This window comes from Dermochelys coriacea, chromosome 6, assembly GCF_009764565.3.
Source record: "Dermochelys coriacea isolate rDerCor1 chromosome 6, rDerCor1.pri.v4, whole genome shotgun sequence".
NCBI lineage: Eukaryota > Metazoa > Chordata > Testudines > Dermochelyidae > Dermochelys > Dermochelys coriacea.
The window spans coordinates 7,928,930-7,955,088 of NC_050073.1; the positions used below are offsets into that span (position 1 = coordinate 7,928,930).

General features: G+C 52.4%; 2 protein-coding genes across 9 annotated transcripts; one reads left to right on the plus strand and one right to left on the minus strand.

Annotated features, from left to right (window-relative positions):
* Positions 1-2,916: 2,916 nt before the first annotated feature.
* CLP1 (cleavage factor polyribonucleotide kinase subunit 1) lies at positions 2,917-8,108 on the minus strand. 6 transcript variants are annotated; one of them, XM_043515973.1, is made up of 3 exons: positions 7,752-8,108; positions 6,104-6,726; positions 2,917-4,018 (listed from the first exon to the last, which is right to left on the minus strand). In XM_043515973.1, exons 2-3 carry the CDS (start codon positions 6,707-6,709, stop codon positions 3,347-3,349), a joined length of 1,278 nt encoding a protein of 425 aa, XP_043371908.1. In that variant the 5' UTR covers positions 6,710-6,726; positions 7,752-8,108; the 3' UTR covers positions 2,917-3,346. The 6 variants fall into 6 exon arrangements, with proteins under 6 accessions (XP_043371908.1, XP_038263451.1, XP_043371910.1 ...); XM_038407523.2 differs by having other exon boundaries at positions 7,756-7,879; XM_043515975.1 differs by lacking the exon at positions 7,752-8,108 and adding an exon at positions 7,336-7,736.
* On the plus strand, positions 7,923-19,870 carry YPEL4 (yippee like 4). Of its 3 annotated transcripts, none has more exons than XM_038407783.2 (5): positions 7,923-8,053; positions 11,198-11,521; positions 11,838-11,881; positions 17,903-18,011; positions 18,353-19,870. In XM_038407783.2, exons 2-5 carry the CDS (start codon positions 11,381-11,383, stop codon positions 18,440-18,442), a joined length of 384 nt encoding a protein of 127 aa, XP_038263711.1. In that variant the 5' UTR covers positions 7,923-8,053; positions 11,198-11,380; the 3' UTR covers positions 18,443-19,870. The 3 variants fall into 3 exon arrangements, with proteins under 3 accessions (XP_038263711.1, XP_038263710.1, XP_038263709.1); XM_038407782.2 differs by lacking the exon at positions 7,923-8,053 and adding an exon at positions 8,073-8,269; XM_038407781.2 differs by lacking the exon at positions 7,923-8,053 and adding an exon at positions 10,073-10,284.
* The last annotated feature ends 6,289 nt before the right edge of the window (positions 19,871-26,159 follow it).

The following is a 26,159-nucleotide window of genomic DNA, read 5'->3' on the forward strand; positions in this document are numbered from 1 at the left end:
TGAAGCCCCATCCTAGTGACACCATGATAAGAGCCCACCACCAGCCCAGTCTCTAGTTGGTGTGAACCCCCCTAGCCCAGCCCAGCATCTAGGTTATCTCCTTGCTCCCACCTTATACTCCAAGCAGGATGCCAAACAGCTTTGCTGGGCTGTAAAGAAAAACGAGGAGGAAGGAATAGTGCTACTATGCTCTGCAAACACCTGAGTGTTGTTAAGAGACAATGGCATGACAAGACAAGACCAGCATACCCCAGAGTTCAAAAGGACTATAGCAGTTTAAAAAGGAACTCTCTCTCAAGAGGTTTCAGAGTAGCAGCCGTGTTGGTCTGTATTCGCAAAAAGAAAAGGAGTACTTGTGGCACCTTAGAGACTAACAAATTTATTAGAGCATAAGCTTTCGTGAGCTACAGCTCACTTCATCGGATGCATTACATCATCAGATGCTGTAGCTCACGAAAGCTTATGCTCTAATAAATTTGTTAATAAATGGCACCTTAGAGACTAACAAATTTATTAGAGCATACGCTTTCGTGAGCTACAGCATCTGATGATGTAATGCATCCGATGAAGTGAGCTGTAGCTCACGAAAGCGTATGCTCTAATAAATTTGTTAATAAATGGCACCTTAGAGACTAACAAATTTATTAGAGCATAAGCTTTCGTGAACTACAGCATCTGATGATGTAATGCATCCGATGAAGTGAGCTGTAGCTCACGAAAGCTTATGCTCTAATAAATTTGTTAGTCTCTAAGGTGCCACAAGTACTCCTTTTCTCTCAAGAGGGGAAGTTGTTCCAGGAAATCAGACTCTGTTTGCCAGAAGCTGGGACTGGGTGACAGGGGATGGACCATTGGTGCTTACCTGTTCTGTTCATTCCCCCCGAGGCATCTGGCATTGGCCTCTGTCGGAAGACAGGATATTGGGCTAGATATTGGGCTAGATGGGCTAGATTGGGCTGTTTGGTGTGCTCCAGCATAGCCATTCTTATGTAGACTAATCTGCAGGGCCCCGGTTGGGGCATTTGAAGTTAGATGAGGTAATGATTAGGGGATGGGAAACTGTTAGGTAAGACAGACATGCATATAGCAGAGACAGTCCCTGCACTAAAGCAAAAAGAAAAGGAGTACTTGATGAAGTGAGCTGTAGCTCACGAAAGCTTATGCTCTAATAAATTTGTTAGTCTCTAAGGTGCCACAAGTACTCCTTTTCTTTTTGCGAATACAGACTAACACGGCTGCTACTCTGAAACCTGCACTAAAGCAGTCACAGTTTAAATGGACAGGAGACAAAGGGAGGATCATTATTCCCTTTTTACAGAGGGTAACTGAGGCCCAGAGATGCTAAGTGATTTGCCTGAGGTCACACAGGTAGTCTGCAGGAGAGCCAGGAATTGAACATGTCCTGAATCATAGCACAGGTAAGGCCAGCCTCCCTTTCTTATGCTGGTGTTCTATCACTGACCTGGGTGAGCTCCAATCATCATGCAAGGGGCAGGAACAAGGAAAACACCTGATTGACTGAAGTTCCACCCCACAGGCTTATGGGACACAAAATGCACCTCTTAGCCTTGGTTTGTCTTCACAGCATCATGCATATCCCAGCCACGAGGTCCTCTTGTAACACTTGCATAGCATGTCCTGTTTTATTTCTCCCCCTGCTGACCCCCAGGCCCAAAGAACTTCCAGAAAGTTAAAGAGGCTGGTGATCAGGGGAGGGGAGATGCAGAATTTGCACCTCTGAGGCAGCAGTTCTGATGCAATCCCAGGACACAGGAAGTTTTCACACCTCTGGCAACTGGGATGTGCATCTGTCTAAGCAACTGGCCCTGACCTGTAACTTGTGAAGAAATTTTTGATCCACAGAATAAGTGAAAGCTTGAGTGTGTGTGTGTGTGTGTATGTGCCATTAACTCAGATCACAGTGCGCCAATTAAACTGAGAAATTTAGGTCTGTCCGTTCCCCACTAACTCACCCTCTTTGATAACTGAATCATATAATCAGTGGAGCATTATTGCTTTGACAGAAAGTCACTATATGGGTTTAATCAACAATGCCACCTCCTGACTAGAGAGGTCAGGACAACCCAAAGTCCTCAACCCAAAATTCACAATCTTTTCTTCCCACAATCCTTTCCAGTAAGACCCCTCTCTCCTGCTATGCAGCCTTCAGCATTACATTCTTCTTCCTCGCTTTCTCCATTTGCAAATCTGTTTCTCCCCTCTCTTACCCTGAAGTTCCACCAACTAGCAGCAGTTCCTTGCCATGGTTTCCCCTTCCAGTGGCAAATTCCTGTCTTCATACCCAGTAAAAACCACTGTCCTCTTTTATTGCAGTAGCAGTCAGTCATAGATGAGGGCCGAGGTGTGGTATAAACACAGAACAACTCTACCACTCTAAATATAAGATGAGACACTGTACAACTAACAGGAAGGGAGACAACAAAATGATCACAAAGAGCAGTCACGGGATGCCAGCTGCCCAGCTATGGGTGCTGTACGCATTACTGCACAGGTAAGCTTTAAGGAGGGAGTTGAAGGAGAAATACTCAAAATGTTTATAGGGAGCTCATTCGATGGATAAGGGGAAGCGTGAAGTTATTTGTTGGAATATTAGAGAAATTGGTGATCCAAGCTGGCAACAATGTGCAGCAGACATCTCCATAGCACAGGAGAGATGAAGGGCCTAGAAAATGAAATTGTTGGTTCTTCTTAACCTGGCTCCTGGGATGATCCACACTGTACTGAAGTGCCCCAGGGTACTTTGTGCGGCCCTGTTCCAATCTGTCCAGTTTTGTCTGTGGGCATCACATTGAAATTCCCCTTTCCAAGCCCCAGGAGTGCCTCCTGTGTGCGTGCCCTACAGATCCCTCTCTTACACTGCAGGAGGTTACACAAAATTCATCCACTGTCACTAGAGACCAGCAAAATACCAGGAAATTTATTAAAATTACAAAAATATAAAACAATATTGATCCTCTCCTACAAGAGGAGGCCCATGAAGCACTGGCTGTGTAAAAGGGACAATGGGTCCAGATTTCAGGGACTGAAATCTAAGGAGGAGAAGAGAACCTAGAGAAGGATGTAGGCAGTGAACCATCTACAGTTACATTTAATCCCACATTCCCTCCCTGCTTCTGTCTACAAATTAATCCACAAACCTCACCTGACCCACTTTGGTTTCTCCCAATGGTTTGATCTGGACAGCAGCCTCTACCCCTTCCCACACTGGTTTCAAATGATTCAGTCTGTGTGGCAGTCTCCACCCCCTTCAATTGGTAAAAGTTCTGTCCACAACAGAGACACTATAGGCCTGGTGGACTCCACCTCTTCTGCTCCGTTGCAGCCCCTACTTAAGGTCCATGAAACGGATGTCCATGATCAGCAGGAAGTTCTTGGGCAGTGGGCGAGGTGCCGGTGACAGCACTGTGAAGACCTGGCGATCTACATCCACCCCAGTGACGACGATGAAGCCAGCCACGCTGGTCTCGGAGATGTTCTCCTCACTGCCATCAGCAGTGCTGACGCTCAGCAGGTGATGCACCATGTCACGGCCCGGCGTCACTGGCACAAGCTTGAGCTGGTTGTCCTCCTGTGACATGCCCAGGGGCAGACATGAGTCAGGGATGGTGGGAGCCCCCACCTTGTAGATCTTGACATCACAGAATTTGACATCGAAGGCGTGGGGGTAGAAGCAGCCCCGGAAGCCATAAAAGTACTCACGGATGCGGTCATCCCGGCACTCCCGCCGGAAGTCCTTGGAGCGCTCCACCACCCCACCCGACTTGGGGAGCAGCACTGTGCGCACAAAATGGGGGAGGTCCCGCTTCAGCTCATTGTAGAGGCGCTCCTGGTCCAGCACTACCACCACATCCACCTCAAAGGCTGAGGCGGCATGCACCAGGGCATGGTACCCCGAGCCCTTCACCCAGCCACACGTGTTGATGACGCAGCCACTGACTGAAGCCCGGCGGTTCACTTCGCAGCGCTGGTTAAAGACGTCAGCCAAGCGAGATGTGATCTGTAGAGAGAAGCAGCATGGCTAACTGGAACCCAAGTAAGATGCATGGCAATTGTAGTATCTGAAGTGGCTCCACCTATGGTCTTTCCCTTTCTCAAGGTGGGGCTTATATCCTTTGCAGGCTGCAACTAGATGGTAACCTGATCACATATAAATTGCCCTTGAGCAGCCCTGACACTGACATTTTACTCAGTGGAGGAGAAATGGAAATGCAAATCTCTTTCTGTCGAAGCATCTCGCTTTAGATCCCTTGGCATAGCAAATTAAGCATGGCAGAGCCCAGCTTAATAAGAGAGACATTCTCCATCAAGAAACTGTGTCTTGTCCTTAACCAATGAAGCAAGGGATAAAAATAACTGTATTTTGTTTGGTTACTTGGACAACTATTAAGCACCAGTGCATTTATTTGCTTCTAGAAGGCTAATCACATTGGACATTTAACACCCTGCTTACTGAATGGTATTAAGGTAACTGATCATTTCTTCTAGACCTCTACATCTGAGGTCACAGAGGAGACATTTGCTGATTGTCGTGCAGGAGACAGTCAGAAGGTATGTAACTATACAGAGATTCAGAAAAACAATGTACGTTTGTGTCTACAATGAAATATAGGAAGTGAGTTATTGCTGCTTTAGAGAGACAGTATTAGCATCACCCCTAATGAACAGGAAGGTGTGAAATGCTAAACTCTGCTCTTTTAACACAGAAGTTGCCAAATAATTAAACAAACAGAATATCCTTTTTATTCACTGTTGTTGTTGTTTTTTTTTGCCATCTTAAGTCTTTTCAAGCTCTATTTTTTAATAAAAGTTTATCTCAGTGAAGATAATATGCTACCTGCAAGGATGTGTAATTAAGAAGATTCTCTGTATTTGGACAATATTTATATCTTGGATTATTAAATGTCAATGTTCATCTCAAACCATGCAAATGTTTCATTGCTGTCCCTATTCTGCAGATATGAAAGTGACTTAAGAATGGCCATCCTGGGTCAGACCAATGGTCCATCTAGCCCAGTTTCCTGTCTTCTAACAGTGGCCCGTGCCAGCTGTTTCAGAAGGAATTAAAAGAACACAGCAATTATCCCAAGCGATCCATCTCATTGTCCAGTCCCAGATTCTGGCAATCAGAGGCTTAGGGACACCTTGAGCATAGGATTGTGGCCCTGAACATCTTGGTTAAAAGCCTTTGATGGACCTAACCTCCATGAACTTATCTAATTCTTTTTCAAACCCAGGTATATTTTTGGCTTTCACAATGTCCTCTGTCAAAGAGTTCCACAGATTAACTGTGCACTGTTTGAAGAATTATTTCCTTATTTTGTTTTAAACCTGCTATTTATCAATTTCATTTGGTGACCCCGGGTTCTTGTGTTATGTGAAAGTGTATTAACTTGCCAAGGTCACAAATGAAGTCAGTGGCAGAGTTGGCCCGAGAGCCGTGACTTCCAGTCCATGATGCAAGCCTGTTTCCTTCCAAGGTAGCGCAAAACAGATTAAAGAGTACTGATGATAAGAGAAGATAAAAGGGGAAGCAACAGCCTCCTCTCTTCCTCCAGACTAGATGATGAAAATGCAGCTGAGCAGGGCCAGAGGGGATTGTGGGGTGGGAAGACAAGGGAATGTCAGCCCTTTACTCCCAGTAATTCTTTTTTCTTTGGATCGGTCCCCAACTCTCTATTCATGTGAGTTCAGACCTAAGAAAAAGTCTTAGCATGGAGCAGTCTCTGCCCTTCCCCACCGACAAGTGTGCATATATGAATTCATCTTGCTGGATTGGTCTAGCCCAGGGAGGATGGAGATGCCTGTGCCAGCCCCTGGTGTGAGGGGGGTGTGCATATTGGCATTCTCCTTCCAAAATACTCTGGATTGTGGAGAAGGTGCCCACCTACCCTCTTCTCCAGTGGAACCAGAATACGTGTACAAATCAGCATCCCATCTCCATGTACAGACTACTTTACTCCTCCCTCACTGAGAACCAGATGCTTTGCTCATTAAAGGTTGCTGTGTCTCCAGAAACATCTGTGTGTGTGGGAAAGAGCCCTGGCTGCCTTGAATTTCACTCCCCAGATCCGCCACAGCTCACCTTGTTATAGAGTTTGATGTTGGTGCCAGGAGTGGTGGAGCCAAAGTGATAGACCAGGGGGGCCTGGACAGAGAAGCCCTCCTCTACGTCAGCAGGCCGCTCGATGTACAGTGCCCCCATGGTGCCAGGGATGGAGACCGAGCCTTGGCCCACGTCCAGCTCCACGAAGGTGGGTCGGCGCCCCAGCCGCACAGCGTAGTTCAGCAGCAGCCGGCACACTGTCGACTTACCCACATCCGTAGGTCCTACCACCATGACTCGGGGTCCCCGCTCATCCTCACGCTCTGCCTGCCGCCGCATCTGCTCCAGGGCTGTGTGGGTGTTGAGATAGAGCAGCATGGGCGTGTCCTTTGATATGTAAGCCACTTCAGTGCGGCCGCTCAGCTGCACTGTGCAGCCATGCCACGTGAACACAGCCACCTTGGCACCAGCATCGAAAGTGAACTTCTTGTTACGGGTCAGCTCAGTGCCGAAGATCTCCGCCATGCCTGCCAGCAGCTCCAGCTGGACAGTCTGCGAGGCCTCCACCTCAAAGCGAAGCTCCGTCTCCCGCTCCAGCTCAAACTTTGCCACCTGCTTCTTCTCATCCCCGGCCTCTTCTGCCATCTCTATCCTTTATAGGCCTGAAACAGACACAAGGAAAGAGGTCACATCACAGGGAGTATAATGCTCTCCCATCAGCCCCCCAGTTCTACTCTACTCAATCCCTATCTGGAGCTGATAGAGGGCTCTGTTCCCTACGGTGCGCTACGTTGTCACACAGACCCAGGCATTATTATATACGGATGAGAGGAGCGTTCCCACTCCCCACACTCTGATGCGATTGGTTATTCTGGAACTCCGCTAATTAAACAATATTCCTTACCATGCCCCCAGGAACCACACACCAAAGAGCACCAAGGCTGTCAGGCCATGGCACTGGGCCACAGAGACGATGGCCATGGAAACAGTCAGACCAGAACTGGGATGTTACTGCTTCGCCCTCTAGACACTGCCCCAGGCAAGACAGCTTGGTCAGTGCAGCTTCATATGAGAAAACAAACCAGTGTGTGAACAGGAGTCACTACAGCGTCACTCATACAAATGACAGCACCCCCACCCTCCTATGGCAGCAGTGACCCCCGCACTGTGGCCAGGCTCCTCCCCGGCAAGGAATGATGATGATATCCCCCTCCACCTCCCGGAAAATGGCAGCAACACCCCTCTTGTGCCCAGAACCCGCCGCGACCTGCCTGCGGCGTGCCCAGGGCTCCCACCCAGAATGGCGGCGCCGCCCCCTCACCCGTGGTGGGCAACAGGCGGCCCCTCAGGGTAATCCGCTGGCGGGCGCCAGTTTGTTTACATTGACCATCGGCAGGCACCGCCGCCCGCGGCTGCTGCTCGCCGCCAATGGGCGCTGCGGGAAGCGGCGGCCAGCACGTGCCTGCAACCCGCGCCGCTTCCCGCAGCGCCCATTGGCCGGGAACGGGAACCGCGGCCACGGGCAGCCGCGCGCGGCCCGCCAGCGAATTGCGCTGCGGGGCCACGTGCCGCCCACCACGGGCTTAAAGGCAGCAAAGGGCGTTACGGGGTGTCGCCCTGACAACAGCACGGCGCTAGGGAGCGGGCCGAAGAGGGGCCAAACCCAGCCGGGCCCCAGAAGAGTCACCCACCGCCGCCGCCAACCAACCGGCAGACCCAACACGCGCACATCCGGCCCTGGGGCCGGAAGTGCGGGAAGGCATAATGCCTGACGGGAGAAATGGCCGGCCCCGGAAGTGCAGTGAAAGGGGCGCTGGGGGATGTAGTTCTCCTGTGTAGGCCGACTCCGGAAGAAGGGTGTTGGAATGGCGGATGAGCGCAGGGCCTGCCGGGAGATGAAGTTCCCAACTGTAGGCCAAACTACGATGCGGAGAACGGTCCTGATCTGGGACCTGGAGGGTCAGGGTCCGGCTGCAGCCCCGTGGGCAGGTGTGTGTCAGGGCCACACAGCTGCCCAGCTTTACACAGCCGCAAGAGCGACATATTATGCAAATCATTTACGGGTGGATTTGCATATATGCAAATCACGCGCACATGGCTGTAAACTGCAGCCCATGGTCGACCCCCCCTTCCCGAGCAATAACGGGGCTGGGACATGGAGCCACACAATACTTAGCAGCAGCGAGGCTGGAGCGGTGTATGAGGGTGTGTATGGGGAGACGGTGCTGGTGGGTGGCTGGATTGCTCAGTGGGTTCTGGGTATGTCTAACTCAGTAGGTGCGGGTGGGTGGCTGAGGGGATGGGTGTAGCCTAAATTGGGTGGGTGCTGAGAGATCTGGGAGCACTGAGATAGCTGGGCAGGTGCTGGTGGGGCAGGGGATCGCTCTCAGGGTCTGGGCTCTGGCTTGGGCCTTTCTGGCCAGGGTCTGACTGCGTGTCTCTCTTGGAGGGTAGGCTTTGTGGAGGACACGGGGTCTCTGCGGGGCAGGTTTCTGGCTTACGCAGCCCGCTGAGTCTCCCCCAACCCATCTTTTGTCCCTGCTACCTGAGTCAGCTGCCTGAAGCCTTTTGGTACTGGAGCCTCTCAGAAGATGCATGACATTCAGGGTGGGCTGGTGGGGGGTGTGCCTGATGCTGGAGTGTCACACAAGATGCCGGATACCTGGCAACCATTAGCCAATGTTGCTACTGTATTTGGTAGCGATTGGGAAGGCCACCACTTGAAGTGTCATAGATCAGGGCTCCCGTGACTTGTAATTGGCCACAAATCCAGTCACTGTTTGGGGGAGCAAAAACTGAGTCAGTGTTTGGGGATGTTGCAGATTCAGCTATCAGTGTTGGAGCTGTCACAGAACAGGGGCTGTCAGTGTTTGGTGGAGTGGCATACCATGTGAGTGCCAGTGTTTGGGGGAGTGTGATTGGGGGTGCTAGTGTTTGGGGGAGCAGCATACCATGTGAGTGCCAGTGTTTAGGGCAGTGAGATCAAAGGATGCCACTGTTTGGGGAGTGGCATACCACCTGGGTGCCAATGTTTGGGGCAGTGAGATTGGGGTGCCAGTGTTTGGGGGAGTGGTATGAAATGTGGGTGCAAATGTTTGGGTCACTGAAATTTGGGGGTGCCAGTGTTAGAGGGAGTGGCATACCGTGTGGGTGCCAGTGTTTGGGGCAGTGATATTGGGGGTACTAGTGTTTGGGGGAGTGGCATGCCATGTGGGTGCCAGTGTTTGGGGCAGTGATATTGGGGGTACTAGTGTTTGGGGGAGTGGCATGCCATGTGGGTGCCAATGTTTTGGGCAGTGAGATCAGGGGGTGCCAGTATTTGGGGGAATGGTATGCTGTGTGGGTGCCATTGTTTGGGGCAGTGAGATCACAGGGTGCCAGTGTTTGTGGGAGCAGCATGCCATGTGGGTGCCAGTGTTTGCGGGAGTGAGATCAGGGTGTACCCGTGTTTGGGGTAGCAGCATGCCATGTGGGTGCCAATGTTTGGGGCAGTGAGATCAAAGGGTGCCAGAGTTTGGGGGAGTGAGATCGGGGGTCCCAGTGTTTGTGGGAGCAGCATGCCGTGTGGGTGCCAGGCTTTGGGGCATTGAGATCAGGGGGACAGGGCTTGGGGCTGTCACAGATTTGGGGTGTCAGGGTTTGGGGCTCTTAGTGCGCTGGGTATCTCCAGCCAGGTAGGTCGCAGTTTCTGTGCAGCGGGGATCCCCGGCCTGGGTGCTGGGGGGCGCACGCTGGCCTGAGAGGCATGCAGATTTGCAGCCCGTGATCCCGAGCTGTCTCTCGCTCCCCTCTCCCTGCGTCAGAGGCGCAATACATGATTTATTACCTGTGCGCCCCCGCGCATCCCGGGGTACTGTTGGCCCTGAGCCTTCCCCCCCGCCGCTCCAACCCTGCCCCATGTGCACCCCCTCCAATCACTGCGCCCCCCACCCCCGCAGCCCAGTCCCAATGGCCCCGGCCCCCTCCCTCCCCGCGCCTCCCAGCCCCTTTCTGACGTAGCGGGGGGGGGGGAGGAATGACTCAATGTTATGATGCGGTGCCACAACACACAGCCACATTCGGCTCCAGCCCGAGCCCCAGGGCCCCATTCGCCCCCCAGCCGCGGTCCCCCGGCCCCCTGAGCGGGCCCCCTGCGCCCCGCACAGCCCCAGGGTGATCCCCCTCCGCCGGAGGAGCGGCCGCGGGACGGACGGACGGGGCTCTTGGGACGAGATTTCAAGGTGAGGGGCGGCGGACGGGGGGGGGGGGGGGGGGGCTGAGCGCAAAGGGCTTCGCGGAGAAACTTTGCCCTCCCGCTGCAGCAGGCCCCGCAAACGCAGCCTGGGTCTCTCCCCTCCTGTGCATCATCCATCAATCCAGCCCCTGACGAGAGAGACCAGCCTCCCCCCCCCCCGCCCCATCCCACTTGCAACTTTCCCAAGCCAGATCCTCCTCCATTTCCCTTGACTGCGGGGAGCTCATCCCTGGGAACCCTCCCCCTCCCCCAGGTGTCACCTTCCACCTCACACCCCCCTCTGGTCCCTTATGTTATTTCCTGGGTGGGAAAGAGGGGACCGACCTTGTGGGGTTCTAGCACTGGGCCACCCCAGTTTGTGAGCCCATTGTCCACTAGCAAGGAGGGAGCGTGACACTTGTGCAGTGAGTTGGCGGCTGTCTCAGGCTGGCGCCAAACTCAGGCATGGGTTTTTTAAAAGGCAGTTCTGGGCAATGACCAGCATGGGGCATTGTCTCTGGGCTTGGGTTGGGAGCTGGGGAGACTTGGGGCTCAGTGGTGGGAATGGGTGTGCCCCAGCATGGGGCACTCCCATCGGGCAGTGACAGCAGCATGGGGAGAAGAGACCACATGACAAGAACCAACCCTTTGTCCGAGAAGGGGGTGCTGTCCTCAGCACAGGGGCATAGGTTGGCGAGCCGGAGAATTGGCTCCCCAGGACTATGCACTTCCTTTCTAGCTCCAGTGGCGGGTGCTTCCTGGTTTGGGGGACAGCGCAGGAGGGAGAAGAGAGCTGGCACTGAGGGCTGGGGGGTCCTTCCCCATCAGAGGGCGCTCTTCCCAGTCTCCCAGGCGGAGGGAGCGCAGGCCATAGGGGCGACCCCCCGATTCATTGCCCTCCTCTCTCTCGTTCTCTGCAGGTGACTCCCTTTCGGCCTGGTTCTCATCTGGGGGGGCCCTGGCTGTGCAGCCCCCCCAAACTCTTCCCACCCTGAAACACGGCTCTAGCCAACCTGCTTCGCTGCTTCACCTGCGACCGATTGTGTGGGGGGTGCACAGCGCCCGCCCCCCCACCCCGCCAGGGTATCGCCCTCCAGCCTGTCATGCCCAGCTGTGAGCCAGGGCCGCCTGCTGCCTGCCTGCCCACCAAGACCTTCCGCAGCTACCTGCCACACTGCCACCGCACCTACAGCTGTGTGCACTGCCAGGCCCACCTGGCCAAGCATGATGAGCTCATCTCCAAGGTACAGCCACTCCAGCCTGCCAGGGACCTGCACCAGCCACCAGGCTTCCCCAAGGCCATGCACCCTGGCACTATGAGGTTCTGCAAGGCTGCTGCCTGCTGGTGCCCAGCTGAGGACCCCACCACTGTGAGCTTCCTCACAGCCATGCCTTTCCACTGCCAATCTTACCCATGGCAATGCCCTCTCGGTGCCCAGCCAGGCCCTGGGTGCTGTAACTTCCCCACAGCAGTGAATGAAGGTGGATGGTGGGGGCCAGGGTTGGGGTTTTTTTGGCCGGGGGCGGGCAGGGTATAATTCCTGTCCTTTGTCTCTGCAGTCTTTCCAGGGGAGCCATGGCCGAGCCTACCTGTTCAATTCTGTGTGAGTGCCCCTCCGTGATCCATCACTCCATCAGTTACAAGGGGGGGAGAGTACGGGTGGGGATGGGAGGGTGGGGAGTTTGCAGCCAGTCAGAAGGGAGCAGGCAGCAGCTAGAGCTATATTAGCAGTTGTTATCATTGATTAGATGTATTACGGTAGTGTCTCGGTCACCCAGCTGTGGAGCAGGACCCTGTTGTGCTAGGCGGTGTACAGACCCAGACCAGAGATGGTCCCTGCCCCAAAGAGCTGATAATCTAGGCCATCACTGCTCTACATGACCCAAGAGAGGGTGACTGTTGGCATCTGAACTAAGAGGCACGAAGGGCCCCCCCATCCCAAAGGTGGAGTCTCTGGAATGAGGTCTTCTTGGTGGTGAGTCCTGGGGTAGAATCACAGCAGTTGTCATGGTGATGTATAACCCTGCCCCAATGTGCCTCACTCTCTGAGCTCCACTAGAGCATACCACACCCCATGTCTCGGCACTGTTCCCCAGCAGACAATTCCCTGCTCAACCTGGCAGTAACTTGTCAGGCCCCATCTCCAAAACTTCTTACGCTGGGGTCTTTCTCCCCAAAGATGTCTCATATGGGTTGGCTCAACTCCAAGCCCAGGATCCTCCCTGTCAGTCCACTCCAGGGTGATCCCAGCAAGGGGCTGGGATTGTAATGGGGAGGTGATGAAAATCCACCACAGCCACACCACTGTCAACTCTGGCAGGGGATCACAACCTCTACCACTCAGCCAATGGGCCATCCCATTGCCAACAGCAATAGCTATTGACATAGAAGTATCTAGGAGCCTTCTCCCTTGTCTGGTCCCTGGCTTATGGGTGGCCATGGTCAATGACCAAACATGACTGAGCAATCACGAGTAGGAGTAGAGAGGCTATTGTACCTCTGTATGTGGCTCTGGTGTGATCGCTGCTGGAATCCTATGTCTAGTTCCGGTGCCCACACTTCAAGAAGGATGTTGATACCTTGGAAAGGGGTCTGAGAAGAGCCACAAGAATGATTAAGGGATTGGAAACCCTGCCTTTTAGTGATAGACTCCAGGAGTTTAATCTAGTTAGCTTAGTAAAGAGAAGGTTAAGGGGTGACTTGATCACAGTCTAGAAGTACCTACCTCTGGTCCAAAAATGTGAGAACAGAGGGCTCTTTGGGCTAGCAGACAAAGGTATAACGTCCAATGGCTAGAAGCTGAAGATAAACAAATTCAGACTGGAAATAAGGAAATAATATTTAACAGTGAGGGTAATTAACCAAGGGAACAACTCCCAAGGGTCATGGTGAATTCTCCATGCCTGGCCATTTTAAAATCAGGATTGGATGTTTTTCTGAGAAATCTGCTCTATGTTGAACAGGAATTAATTCAGGGAAGTGCTCTAGTCTAGGTTACACAGGAGGTCAGAAAAGATGCTCACAACAGTGCCTTCTGGCTTTGGAATCTATGAACGATATGGCAGAGAGAAGGCAGAGCTGGACAGACCATGCCCTAAGGATTTAGGATTCCCAGGGCCGTGGTTTGGCTGCTGTCTGAGGCTGTGAGTGGCATGGTGGCTCCTTGCTGCCTTGGCTCAGTAGTGCAGGTGGTTCTCACTGCTATGAGTTTGTCTGCTTTGCATCAGAGACTGATCTGTGGGAACAACAGAAATGCCCTCTTTGCTGGCTGGTTCTCACAGTTTTGCTTAATGATGGGCAAGGTTGTTAATGCCACCCTTTGGGAGGGTGTTTCAGGGTCAGCAAGCTCCCAAGTGCCGCCTTGTGGCCAGGGGAGGCTCTGTAGCAGCGTGCCTCACTTTCCCCTCTTCAGGGCTCCTCAATAAATGCTACAAACAGGCTGCTGTCTGTTCAGCCACCCCTTCTTAGGGGCTGGATTTATTAACATCAATGTGCAAAACAAAACTCACAAAGTCCCAAAATAAAGTCATCTCTGTTCCCTGCTCTTAGCAGGCCACTCCCAGGCCTTCCTCACTCTACTCCTACGGGAATTCTGCACCACTGGGCACGCACAGAATTTTTTTTCCCCACAGAAAATACATTCTGCCCCAGAAGTGCTGCAGTTCTGCCTTTTGCCCACCAGAGGCTGCTGTGGTGCCAGAACAGCTGGCTGCGTTCATGCTGCTGATTGTTCTGGCACCACAGTGGCCTCTGTTGGGCTAAAGGCAGAACTGTAGCACATCTTGGGCAGAAATGTATTTTCTGCGGGGGGAAAAAAAAGACTATGGGACACATGAATTCTATACATCCGCAGTGGTGCAGAATTCCCCAGGAGCAGAGACTCCTAGTGATGCCATTAGATCTAGGACGGGGGTGGGCAAACCATGGCCCACGGGCTGCATCTGGCCCATCAGACCTTATAATCTGGCCCACGAGGTCCCACCAGGGAGCAGGGTCAGGAGCTTGCCTTGCTCCATTCTGCGCGTGCAGCAGCTCCGCATGGCTCCCAGAAGCAGGGGGAGCCATGGGGCTCTGCACACTGCCCCATCTCAAGCGCCAGCTCTGCAGCTCACATTGGCTGGGAACCATGGCCAATGTGAGCTGCGGCGGTGGTGCCTGCGGACAGGGCAGTGCGCACAGCGGAGCGGCCCTGCCTCTGCATGAGAGCCAGAGGCGGGATGGGCTGCTGTTTCCAGGAGCTGCTTCAGGTAAGCGCCGCCCAGATCCTGCACCTCTGAGCCCCCACTCCATGCCCCAATCCCCTGCCCCAGCCCTGATTGCCATCCAAACCCTTTGATCCTAGCCTGGAGCACCCTCCTGCACCTCAAACCCCTCCTCCCCAGCCCCACCCCAGAGTCTGCATGCCCAGCCGAAGCCTCACCCCCCTGAGTGCCCCAATCCCCCGATCCAGCCGAGACCCTGCTCCTGCCTTCCGAACCCCTCCATCCAAGCCTGGAGCACCTTCCTACACCCCAAATCCCTCATCCCCAGCCCCACCACAAAGTCTGTACCCCCAGCTGGAGCTCTCATCCCCCCCCCCTTCTGCCCCAATCCCCTGCCCTAGCCAGCCCTCCATACAATTTCCATACCGAGATATGGCCCTCAGACCAAAAAGTTTGCCCACCCCTGATCTAGGAGTAGCTCTTATCATTGACCACATGGTGGCACTGTCTCACACACTGGTGGGGGCTGATGGCTGGAGGGACCCTTGGGTGAGTTCGATTTGTGCCTGGTAGAGTTCCATGGGCCCTGCTGGGAGCCTGCTCCTCCCCAGAGCTTTCCGCACCAAAGCCCAGCTAGTCCCCCCTTCCCATTCAGGCTCTACATGAAGCCACTGGGGATCTGCAGCATCTCCAGTGCATCAGTGAGACTCAACTCTGCCCCACATCCCTGAGCCAGGCTCTCACAGCTGCTCACCCATGATAGGATCTGACCCAGTGAGGCAGGGAAGGGGAATGGTCACTGCTCAGCCTAGATTAGAGGAAACCTTGGATGTGGGGTAAGGAGGGGGAGGTCTTGGCCAAAAAAGCAGCACCTGCCCCATCCAGCAAGTGGGTGTGTGACTGCCTTTTGTCACGGTGACAGTCTTGAGGTCCTGTTAGATCATCCTCCTTAATCCCCTGGACACCGGTGCTGACTGCCCAGCCCTCAGTGATAGGGCCCCCATTGCAGCTATCCAGGCTGGACCCTGGCCTCCTTCCTTCATGGATGAGCAGGCAGGCATAGCGCTGGCTGCAGCACCAGGCTGCCCGGGAAGCACATGGCACCGCAGCTTGGCTCTCTGAGAGACGCCTCTTGCCAGAGACCAATGTTCCCTCTAAGTTTTGACAGGCTGTGTGCGCAAAAATATTTTTCTCTGCAAATTTTTGTGCTTCTGTGCAAATTATTGTGCGTGTGCTGTTTTGCTGTGTGCGCGGGGTTTAGGATCTGTGTGTGCGTGCACAGCTTAGAGGGAACAGTGCTAGAGACCCCAACATAGGGGCTAAGATGGGCCAGATGGCAGGTGGCTGGGATGGAGAGGCTACGATGGGGGCAGCAGAGCTCTCTTGGCCCTGGGGCATGCCAATGCTGGCTGCCATTTGTGAGCTCTGAGGGTCCCTAGGGCATCATGCATAGTGGGTCAGGCTTGTGGTTAATTGCCCATCCCAGCTGTGGTAATGGGGCAGGTTGCCAGATTGCAGCGGGGGGCATGGGAGCCTGCCTGGGCCCATGGGGCAGGGACAGTGTCTCAGGAGGGCAGCAATAGGGCCACAGTGATCTCCTTGGGATCCCCCTGCAAGCTGGCCAGAGCCAGCCCCAGCTGCCCCGCAGAGACTCAGGAGCTTCTGTGGCTCTTCCCCAGTTATCTGTGCTTTCCCTGCAGGTGCACAGGTGTATGAGGAGGGGAAGAAAGACAGGCATGGGCAGTAGCTCATGTGGGGAGAGAATGAGAGAGGACTGGGACCTTATCCGCCCTCAATCCTTCACAGCCTCTGCCCCCCAGTCAGCCCCTTCTGATTCCCCCTTGAGGCCATCCCATCCCAAACTCCCACAGCCTCTGCCCCCTTGAATTCCTGTCCCCCTGTAAGACTCATGGGTCTCTTTCCCCACCTGAGTAAGCCCTGAGTGCAGACACCAGCTCAGCCCTCGTCCCACTTCACCTCAGAGGTGTCAAGTTACACGGTAGTTTCTTTTAAAGCCCCAGCTTCTGGAGTGCTGGGAGGACCTCAGCTTCCTTTTTTTTTTTTTTTTTTTTTTTAAAAGGGGCATTCCTCTTTCTCCTGTAAGGGAGAAAAGCTGGGGCAAGTGGTCCCTAAGGACGCCAGCTGGGTAGTAAATAGAACCCAATATTGGCTCAAAACCAGACAATATTTAAAAGACACGCTCTTGATTTGCTTTGGCATCCAGTGCCTGGTGTCTGAATGCCTGAGGCTGCTCTGGCTGTGGGTATGTAGCATGGGAGTGTGGGTGTGTATGGAGCTCGGCCCAGCACATGGGAAGGGCTGGGCTCCTGTCCTTTGATCACAGCAGGGCCTGAGGGTTAAGCCTGAATGGCCTGATCTTTTATGGGCTGTATGTTTGCTAGGACACCACGACACTCTCCCACAGCTGCTAGGGGACCTGGCAGCTGAATTCAACCCCCACTCCCCCCAGCAATGTTCTCCTTAATTTTTTCCATCCATGTGTGAAATGAATTTTATGTGCACCAGTATTGAGGTCATGTGCATGTGCATTGCCACCAGTAGAAACAAAACACACACACATATATATATATATTTTAAGTTACCATAGGGATAATGGTTAGGCATTTTAGGACTCACTACTCAAAAATTAAATTTAAGTGTAAGAGAGAAATAAAAATTATGAAATGCATAGACCAGTCCAGAAACTAAAATAACAGCACTTTGAAAGAATAAAATTACAGAGAATATATGTGCATTGCAGGAAATATCAAGAACATCAATAACAATACAAGTATGTGTTGGGAGGTGAGTGTGAGAGACACAGAGTGTGGTGTGTGAGTGAGACATAGTGTGGTGTGTGTGTGAGTGAAAGAGAGAGAGAGACAGTGTGGTGTGTATGTGAGATACACAGGGTGGTGTGTGTGTGTGTGTGTGTGTGTGTGTGTGTGTGTGTGTGTGACACATATCCAGTGTGGTGTGTGAGAGAGAGACGTGTTGCCCCTTTAAGTAGATCAGCAGTCTCCAGCCTTCTTGTTCAGACGGAGAAACAGCTGCCAGGAAGCTCCGTTCCATGTCCCACTCCTGAGCTCTGTCATGTCCCCTCCCCCTGCTCTGTGGAGATGGGGTACATAGGCAGGGGGAGGGGGACACCCTGACATCAGTATCCCCACCTCCCCTTCTCTGCTCTACACAGCAAGAGGAGGCTCCCAAGAGCAGTTGGCCAGGGGGTCCAACCCAAAGCAGAGGGCAGGAGCAGCACGGCAGTGGAGTGAGGGGCACTTGAAGTGTATGACACTTGATAGATTGCTGGGTGGCTGCGCGGCTTAGAGGGAACTTAGCCCCGCAGGGGCAGGGCTGTGGGGATCTGGGGGTGGAAGGCAGTATGTGACCCTGTCCCATGCTGCTTCTCTTTCTGGTGCCAGGGTTAACGTGGGCTGCGGGCCAGCTGAACAGCGCCTCCTGCTCACTGGGCTCCACTCTGTGGCCGACATTTTCTGTGAGAGCTGCAAGACCACCCTGGGGTGGAAATATGTGAGTACTGCTCCAGCCCTGCAGGAATCCCCCCATGTCATAGTGCCCCCGGCTGGGAAAGTAGAGACTATGCTCCCTCCCTGGTGTCACAATGCCCCCTGCTGCGCAGGGCAGGGCTGAGCAGTGCAGGGTCTTCCCTGTCCCTGGAGTCACAGTGTCCCCAGCTGAGGAGGGCAGTACAGGCTTCCCCCTCCCTGGGGTAATAGCACCTCCTGTTGTGGGGGCTTGGCAGTGCAGGCTCCTCCCCCTCCCTGGGGTCACAGTGCCCTCTGCTGGGGAGAAGAACATGCCCTAGAGGACGGGGCTGGCTCAGACCCTCCGCTTTCTCTCCCCTCCCCCAGGAACAGGCCTTTGAGACCAGCCAGAAGTACAAGGAGGGGAAGTTCATCATTGAGATGTCACACATGGTGAAGGACAACGGCTGGGACTGAGGAGGGGGGGGCTTGCAGCCACACCCCCAGCAGCATGGCCTCCCCGTCCCTGATCACGCTGCTACATTGCCCATCCCAGCACGAGAACTCCCCTGCACAAAGGACACCTTTCGGGAGCATGGGAACCAGGGCCCTCGCACCACCCCCAGCCTGAGTGTGCACTGAGCACGGGAACGCCCTGTTCCCCCTTGGGGCCAGCACCAGGCATGGACAGTGAGGCCAGCCCCGGGGTGGGCATCCTGCTGGGCACCGACCCCCTGCTAGCACTGTGGGGCACAGACACCTGGGAGCATGACTCCTGCTAGCACTGTGGGGCACAGACACCTGGGAGCATGACTCCTGCTGCTAGTGTCTTCCCCAGTCAGGGGGAGTGGGAGTTTAGTTAGAGCCTGCCCTGTGAGATGGGGAGCAAGGAGACAGTTCCTTTGGTATGGTGCTGAGGGGAACTCGTGGGGTGAGGGAGCTGAGTGTCCACCCACCCCCGCCCCTGGTGTGGGGTTGTGAGGGGAGAGGCCAAGAGGATCAAATCTGGCCCCCTGGTGTGGGGTGGGGGCCATGAGCATCAGAGGGCTTCACTCCCACTCTTGGTGATGAGGATCAAAGCCAGGCCCCCTTGGCAGGGGGCTCTGGGACGGAGGAGGGAAGGTCAGAGTTGCCACTCCACAGTGGGCACAGGAACAGACTCAAAACTGGCCCCCTCCCCACATGGGGCTCTGGGTGGGAGGTCAATGGGATCAGCCTGGGGCTCAGGGTGGAATTGGGGGAGAGAAGGTAGGAGCTGGACTGGGGCTCAGTGTGGGGTGGGGGAAGAGAGTGTCAGAGCCAGGCCCCCTGGCCCCAGAGTGTGTGGTGGGAGAAGGATCAGAGTCCAGCTCCTGGCCTGGGGCTTGGAGTGGGGAGTTGGGGGGGGTGTCAGAACTGGACCCCTGGTCTAGGACTATGAATGGGAGGTGAGAAGGTCAGAGCAGCCTGGGGCTTGGAGCGAGAGGGTGGTAGCTGGCCCCTCCCGGCCCTAGGCTTGGAGTGAGGGGATGAGATGGTCCAAGCCAGCCCCCCCAGTTTAGGACTTGGATTTGGGGGGGCGGGTGGGAGGGGCGAGAGGGTGGGAGTTGGGCCCCTGGCCTGGGAAGGTTGGAGCTCCCCCCTCCCCTCCCCCAGGCCTGGGGTAAGAAGGTCCAGAGCTGGGCCTGGGACTCTGCTGGTCATTTCCCTGCTCCCACGTCCCTCCCTTGGGCCTTCTTCCGCACTCCTCCATATCTGCTCTGGGCCATTTGGCTCTGTGGGTCGCCCTGCCTTGGTGATCCCTGGGCACTGCCCATCCCTGCCCCCTCATTGCTGCCATGGGGCCTGGCCCGGGGGCCCCAACACTGTGGCACCAGCACCAGCGCACGCGGGTTTTGTATTATAAATAAAGGTGTTTTTATAGAAGATAGAGTCTGTTATTGGGGGAGGGAGCTGGTCAAGGCCTGTCCATTCCCTCTGTCCTCCGCCATCCAGCAGGGGCACCCCTTAGTGGATGAGGCTCATGCCTGGCCCTGTCAGCCCTGGGCCTTTTGCGGGAGGGGCTGGCACAGGTGGAGGGTGCTGTGGTGTCTGAGCAGCGTGGACCCCCCACTCATCTCCAAGGGCACTGGGTCTGAGAGAATCACCGTGGGAGATGGATCAGAGATGTCCCACTGACATCAGAGACCCCCAACCAACCTCATCACAGCACCCCCTTCTGGCATCAGAGCCCTCACCCCTACCAGCATAGTAGCCCCCCGCTGGTGTCAGAGCAGACCTCACTGGCATCAATAGCATCCTGACCTCCCCCTCCCACTCCCACCCCACTGGCATCGGAAGCCCCCCCAACCTGAGCACAGCACCCACTTATGGCATCAGAAAACCCTCCACCCTGAGCATAGTAGCACCCCAGTGGTGTCAGAGTAGCCCCCACCAGCATCAGAGCCCCCCCTTCCCCAAGCTCAGCACACCCTGCTGGCATCAGAGCCCCTCCATCACACACTAAGGTCTAGGCAGTGCAACCTATTGGGCAGAGCAGGAGTCTGGCCTAGTGGGCAGAGCAGAATCAGAGGGCAGAAGTGCTCAGGAGACAAGCCAGTGGGCAGAGCAAATCAAAGATGGCACAGCGTCGCAGGGAATAAAATGAGGCAGCTTGGTCAGGAGGTCCACTATGGTCAGTATAACTGAGTGCCCTTGGCACTCCACAATAAAGTCTATTGAGAGGGTAGAGCAAGGACACAGAGGTGTGGGGAGGGGCTGAGGGAAGCCCATGGGCTTGACTTGGCTCATGGATCTCCCTATGGGCACACAGGTTGCATGATCTATCGTTGTTTTTAACATCCGTTCATAAGATCAGCCATCAGAAGTACCTAGGGTCCAGATTTTAAATGGGCCGAAATGTCCAGCCATGAGTGAGTCATGGCATAACTCTAGCACCTGAAGCCAGGAGCTTCCCTTGGGCATGTGGAGACAAGCCCCACAATAAATCAGGTTGTGTTGTAGATGAAACTTTGAATCTGGGGACTCCAGCAGATTTAGGCCGCAAACAGGTCACTTGTAAGCAAGGGTAGCAAGTGGTCATCAAGTAACTGTGAGGCTCCTGCACACAAAAGTGGGAGGGTTTAATGACAGTGGTGAAAGTTTCCTGCTCCACTTCATGCTACTCATCCTTGTGTGACAAGGCATTGCCATCCCGTTCTTAGTCCCTGGACAGTACGTAACCATGAAGTCAAATTGGGAGAGAAAAAGAGCCCAGCAAATCTGACATTGGTTGAGTTGTTGCATTTCTCCAATTTCTTTTGATCGGCTCAGACTTAGGCCTCCTTGAGGAGGTGCCTCCATTCCCCAAAGGCAGCTCAGACGGCCAGCAGTTCTTTGTCCCACATCATAGTTTCTCTCAGTGGGAATCAGTTTCAGAGAGAAAAAGGCGCAGGGATTTGCATTTCTCAGGTTTTGCATAAAGTTGACTTTGGCGAAGCCACTCAAAAACAGTGTGCGCTGGGTGGTCATGGAATTCTTGATTCTCTGAAAAAATGAGTCTTTCATATAAATAGATGATCATGAATTGGTTGAGGATGTCTCTGAAAACATCATTCGTGAAATGCTGGAAGGCAGCAGGGGTGTGCCATAGACCAAATGACACGACGAAAAAGTCAAAGTGGCCATATCTGGTTCAAAATGACATTCATCCTGTCATCCAGCAGTGGCTGAGGAGCGTGAATACCAACCTAAGGCAGATTGTTAAGAGGCAGGGCACAAACCCCAAACTGTCTGGAAATTCTAGACTTAGATTTTACCATCCAAATATCAAGTGTGAATGTCTCAGGTACTATAACAGCCTTAACATGGGTCCCCGGCTCTATTTTGCCCCTATGTAAGATTGCCTTTGTGACAGATGATCCTCTACACAAAAATACCACAAGTGTTCTGGTTACTCCCAGTCCCAAAGGACCCAGTCTCTTACGGCCGCTCAACAGCACTTTAGATTTCACACCAAAGACAAGGCTTGTAGCCAATCCTTGGGGCCCTCCGTTTTCAGCTTTTATTTTATTTAATTTGTCCCAAGGATTTATCAATATTCATTACCGCAACCACAAAAACAGGTGAAAATCAGTGCAAAAAAGAAAAAACTAGTAAATTTTTCTGGGTAAATATCAGGGTTTATTTTGGTGGACAGAAAGACAGGGGGAAAAAGTATTCTGAAGATTAATGCTTTGAATTCCGGTCAGCAGTGTGGTTTGCTGCAGAACTAAAACAGAACTCAAAACCCAAGGCCACCTCTGAGTTTAAGAAAACAACATCTCTCTAATCCCCAAATAAAGCTTTTTATTTGAACAAACAGTTTACTACTGTAGACTTAGTCTTTAAATATTTACATTTAATAATTGGGCCTCACAACTGGCAGCACATACACTCACCTTCATCCTTTTCTCCTGTTTCTTTTTTTAAAACTTTCGAATACTTCCTTGTGTTCTGAAACATATTCTGATAGATTTTCGTTTTCTTCCTATTTTAGTGCATCAGATCTTTAAACTGTTATCCGCTAACAGCTTGACACAGGTACCTGGTGGTGGGTGTGAGATTCATCAGTACGTTCAGATGCACACGCACTTCAGAGCTTATGTATGTGCCTCTTTGCTTGTATCTTCTAGACCGATACATAGCCTTACTTCAACAGGCAGCTTTGCATATACACACAGACTAATGTATTATCGTAATACATATAGCTCATGGAATGTATAGTATTTTCGTAATAAAACTAGTTATTTTTTTTAATATATTTGAATGATACAAAAGCAGAGTGAAAATCAGAAAAACTGAATAATCCTATTTTTAAAACCTGGGAATTTTTCAATAAAAATCGGTTTAAATTGAAAACAAAGGGTCTTACCAATCCTAAAATAAACTATCTAAAGATTTATTATCTAGGCAAAGGAAATAGAGTTATTTACAAGGTTAAAGCAAGTAAATGTACACACAAATGTGTTCCTGTCTTAAGTTTCAAAAGGTAATAGAAGATTCTATAATAAGCAAGCTCTATGCCCTTGGGGCTAATCCAGGCCAACCAGTGGGGATCTTTTGCTTATGCTTAGTATTTCCAGTTCCTCAGACTCCAAGCAGAAGATACAGTTCCTCCCTGTTAGGGCTTTTTATTCCTTTCCCCCTTCTGCCCAGCTGTTGGTCTCTTCTTCAAGGCGGGGGGCAAAGGGACGGCAATCAACAAAGTAATTATCCTCTGATGTTCTACAACAGTTCCTCTGTTGTTGATGGGATTTCTTTTGTTGGGCAAGAGAGAACACCTCCTATGGCAAGCTAGTATTTCACACTTGGTAATGCTTCTTGTCTGTCTGGTGAGTTAAAGTTACAGAGCGAACACTTGTTACCTTGGAACATAGGGTACAGATATTATATTGGATCGGTGCTTGCAGCAACACATTTTTATAACTCTAATACCTACTTTAACTATACTAACACATGGGTGAGCCAGACTGGTTCCAGCTACATATTTACCAGTGTTCAGTTGAGACCTAAGGGTCTTGGCATGAGCTGGCCCCTGGTTCATCAGAATCACACATTCCCTTGCTGGATTCTGACAGGTTGTATGCCCCATGCCAGTCTAGCTTTGTGAAGATCCGACCCGGAGACTTTACAGGAGTTCATTTATGAAAGGGGCCATCAGTTGCAGACTGTGATCTTGCTAAAGGTTTAATAATCAATACAAGAGAGGGAGACATCCTTCTTGGCCATGAAGAAGATAGGTGCTGCCACTTGGGAAGTCAAGGGAGAATGAACCTCTTCCGCAGATTTTCCTCAAGAGTCTGCAGCTCGGGTACAGATAAGGTGTAAATGCACCCAAAAGGAACTCCTGTTCTTGGTTGAAGGTCAATTGTGCAATCATCACTGTGCTGAGGAAGTAGAGTGTCTGCCCTCTGTTTGTGAAATACTGTGACATATTCTATGTATTCGGCAGGAATTCCAGGCACTGCCAATGAAACTTTGGTTAGCAATTCTGGATCCTTCAGGGGCTGGAACATTCCACAGAATCTGACCAGCCATTGACTAGATTGAGAAGGCATGCTCATCGGCACTACAGGGAACAGAAAAGTATAGATCGCAAGCGCCAGCTAATTTGGGGATGATGGGCAATGAGCCAGGGGACCCCAAGGACGACCAGTGAAGCGCAGATGACCCTGAACTGCAAGATCTCTCAGGTGACTGCCAATGCTGATGCCCTCTAGATGGATTGTCTGATGCATGATGGGGCCTAAAAATAGGAATGACCTGTCTATAAGCTCAACACGCTCGGGGAAGTCCTTGCAGAGGATGGGGAATTCGAGGCTCCTTCAAATTCTGGTCCATAAAATTGCCAGAAGAGCCCAAGCCGACCAAGGCTCCTAGGTGGATATCTGGCATGGCAGAATGCTGAAGCTGAAGAGCCAGATGCAGTGGGGTGGGGTGGCTTGCTGGTTAAAGGACGCCAAGATTCAGGCAGATAGGCAGCAGCATGATTCACCGTGGGAAGCAGCGGAGCACTGACTCAACCCTAGCTCCCCTACTGCGGCTGGGTTCTGGCATTTCCTGACCCAGGGTGGCCCAGATCTTGGCCAGGCACTCTGATACAATGTGCCCAGGCTCCCTGTGTGATGTGTTATTCCATATTATTTACGAAAATATGCTTATGACATTAATATGACATAGCTGAGATACACTTTATGCAAGATGGGTCATGTGAGGTATCATTGGAAAGGTTATGTTTTACTGAATTGATTATCCAATTTGTATGCCTGTACCATTTCTGTATCTGAAGTTTGGAATATTGACTATATATCTGTATTTCAACTAATCTACTTTGGGTGACGCTCACTGCTAACACTTCAGGTACAACAATGGAAAAGCCAGACAGGGCAGATGGCCCATGAGCAAGGACAATGGACTGTGAAAAGCTTGGTCTTCTTTTGGATGCTCCTTACTGCCACTGACTATATGGACACACTGATACTACAAAAAGAAAAGGAGGACTTGTGGCACCTTAGAGACTAACACATTTATTTGAGCATAAGCTTTCATGAGCTACAGCTCACTTCATCCGATGCATTCAGATACTACAGAGTCAGATGGTCTTGTCACCTGATACTAAAACATTACCTGGGACTTCTGATAACTTTCCACTGTAAGGGAAGGGGGGTCAAGTTTGGGAAACAAAGGATTCCCACCTTATGTAAATGGGCGGGGAGGAAGGCAAACAGGACTCTTCCCCTCCATGGCCTGTCTGCCCAAGAAAGACTGCAAAAGGGAAGGCAAAGGGGGAGTCCAGACTGAGACAGGGGTCCAGTCTGAAATGGAATATAACTGGAACTATGAACCACAGAAACCTTGCTGCAACAATATCTAGGGTGAGAAATACTATTTCCAACCAATTCCTTTAGTGAAACTAGCTTAGTTTGCGTGTTTGATTTCATTTGCTTAGTAATCTCCTTTGTTCTATTTGTTACCCCTTTTACCACTTAAAAGCTGCCTTTTATAGTTTGTTTTATTATTAAACCCAGTTTCTGTAATTTCTAACTGGGGGGGGGGAAAGAAGTGTGTACACTTCTCTCCACTTTGGGGAGGGGGTGAATTTCATAATACGTCTTTGGGTCTGTACTCCAAGAGAGGTGGACATCTGAGTGCTGGAGCATGTCCCTGAAGCTGAGGGCTAGCTACATTTGTGACTTACAGCACAATAAAGGATCCCCGGGCGCACTAGCTCATTCCCCTGCCACACTGGCAAGGCAAGTAGAGCGCTCTGACTTCGCAGCTACAGTGCTGCTGGTACTCCACCTTGGAGAATGGAATAAAGTTTGCTGCACCCCCACTGGAGCGCCGCAGCGCCAGTGTGGACGAGGTGTTGCATTACTGCGTTCTGATCAGCCTCCAGAAACGTCCCATAATCCCCTTAAGTCAAGTGGCCACTCTTGTCATTGTTTTTGAATCACTGCAGGAATATGGATGTGCCCTTTGAAAGCTCCGTTTCTAACAGCTGGCTACTTATTTGCTCCGAGACAAAGCAACCATTAGTGTGGAATGCTGTGGGTGAGAGAGAGAGGCGTGGGGGGAGGGGGGCTGCTGCAGTCTCAACTTACAAGACAGCGTGCTGACATGCTCTCAGCCCCCCCAAAAACCCACTCTCTCTCCCCCCACATACACACAACACACTCCCTGTCATATTCCCTCC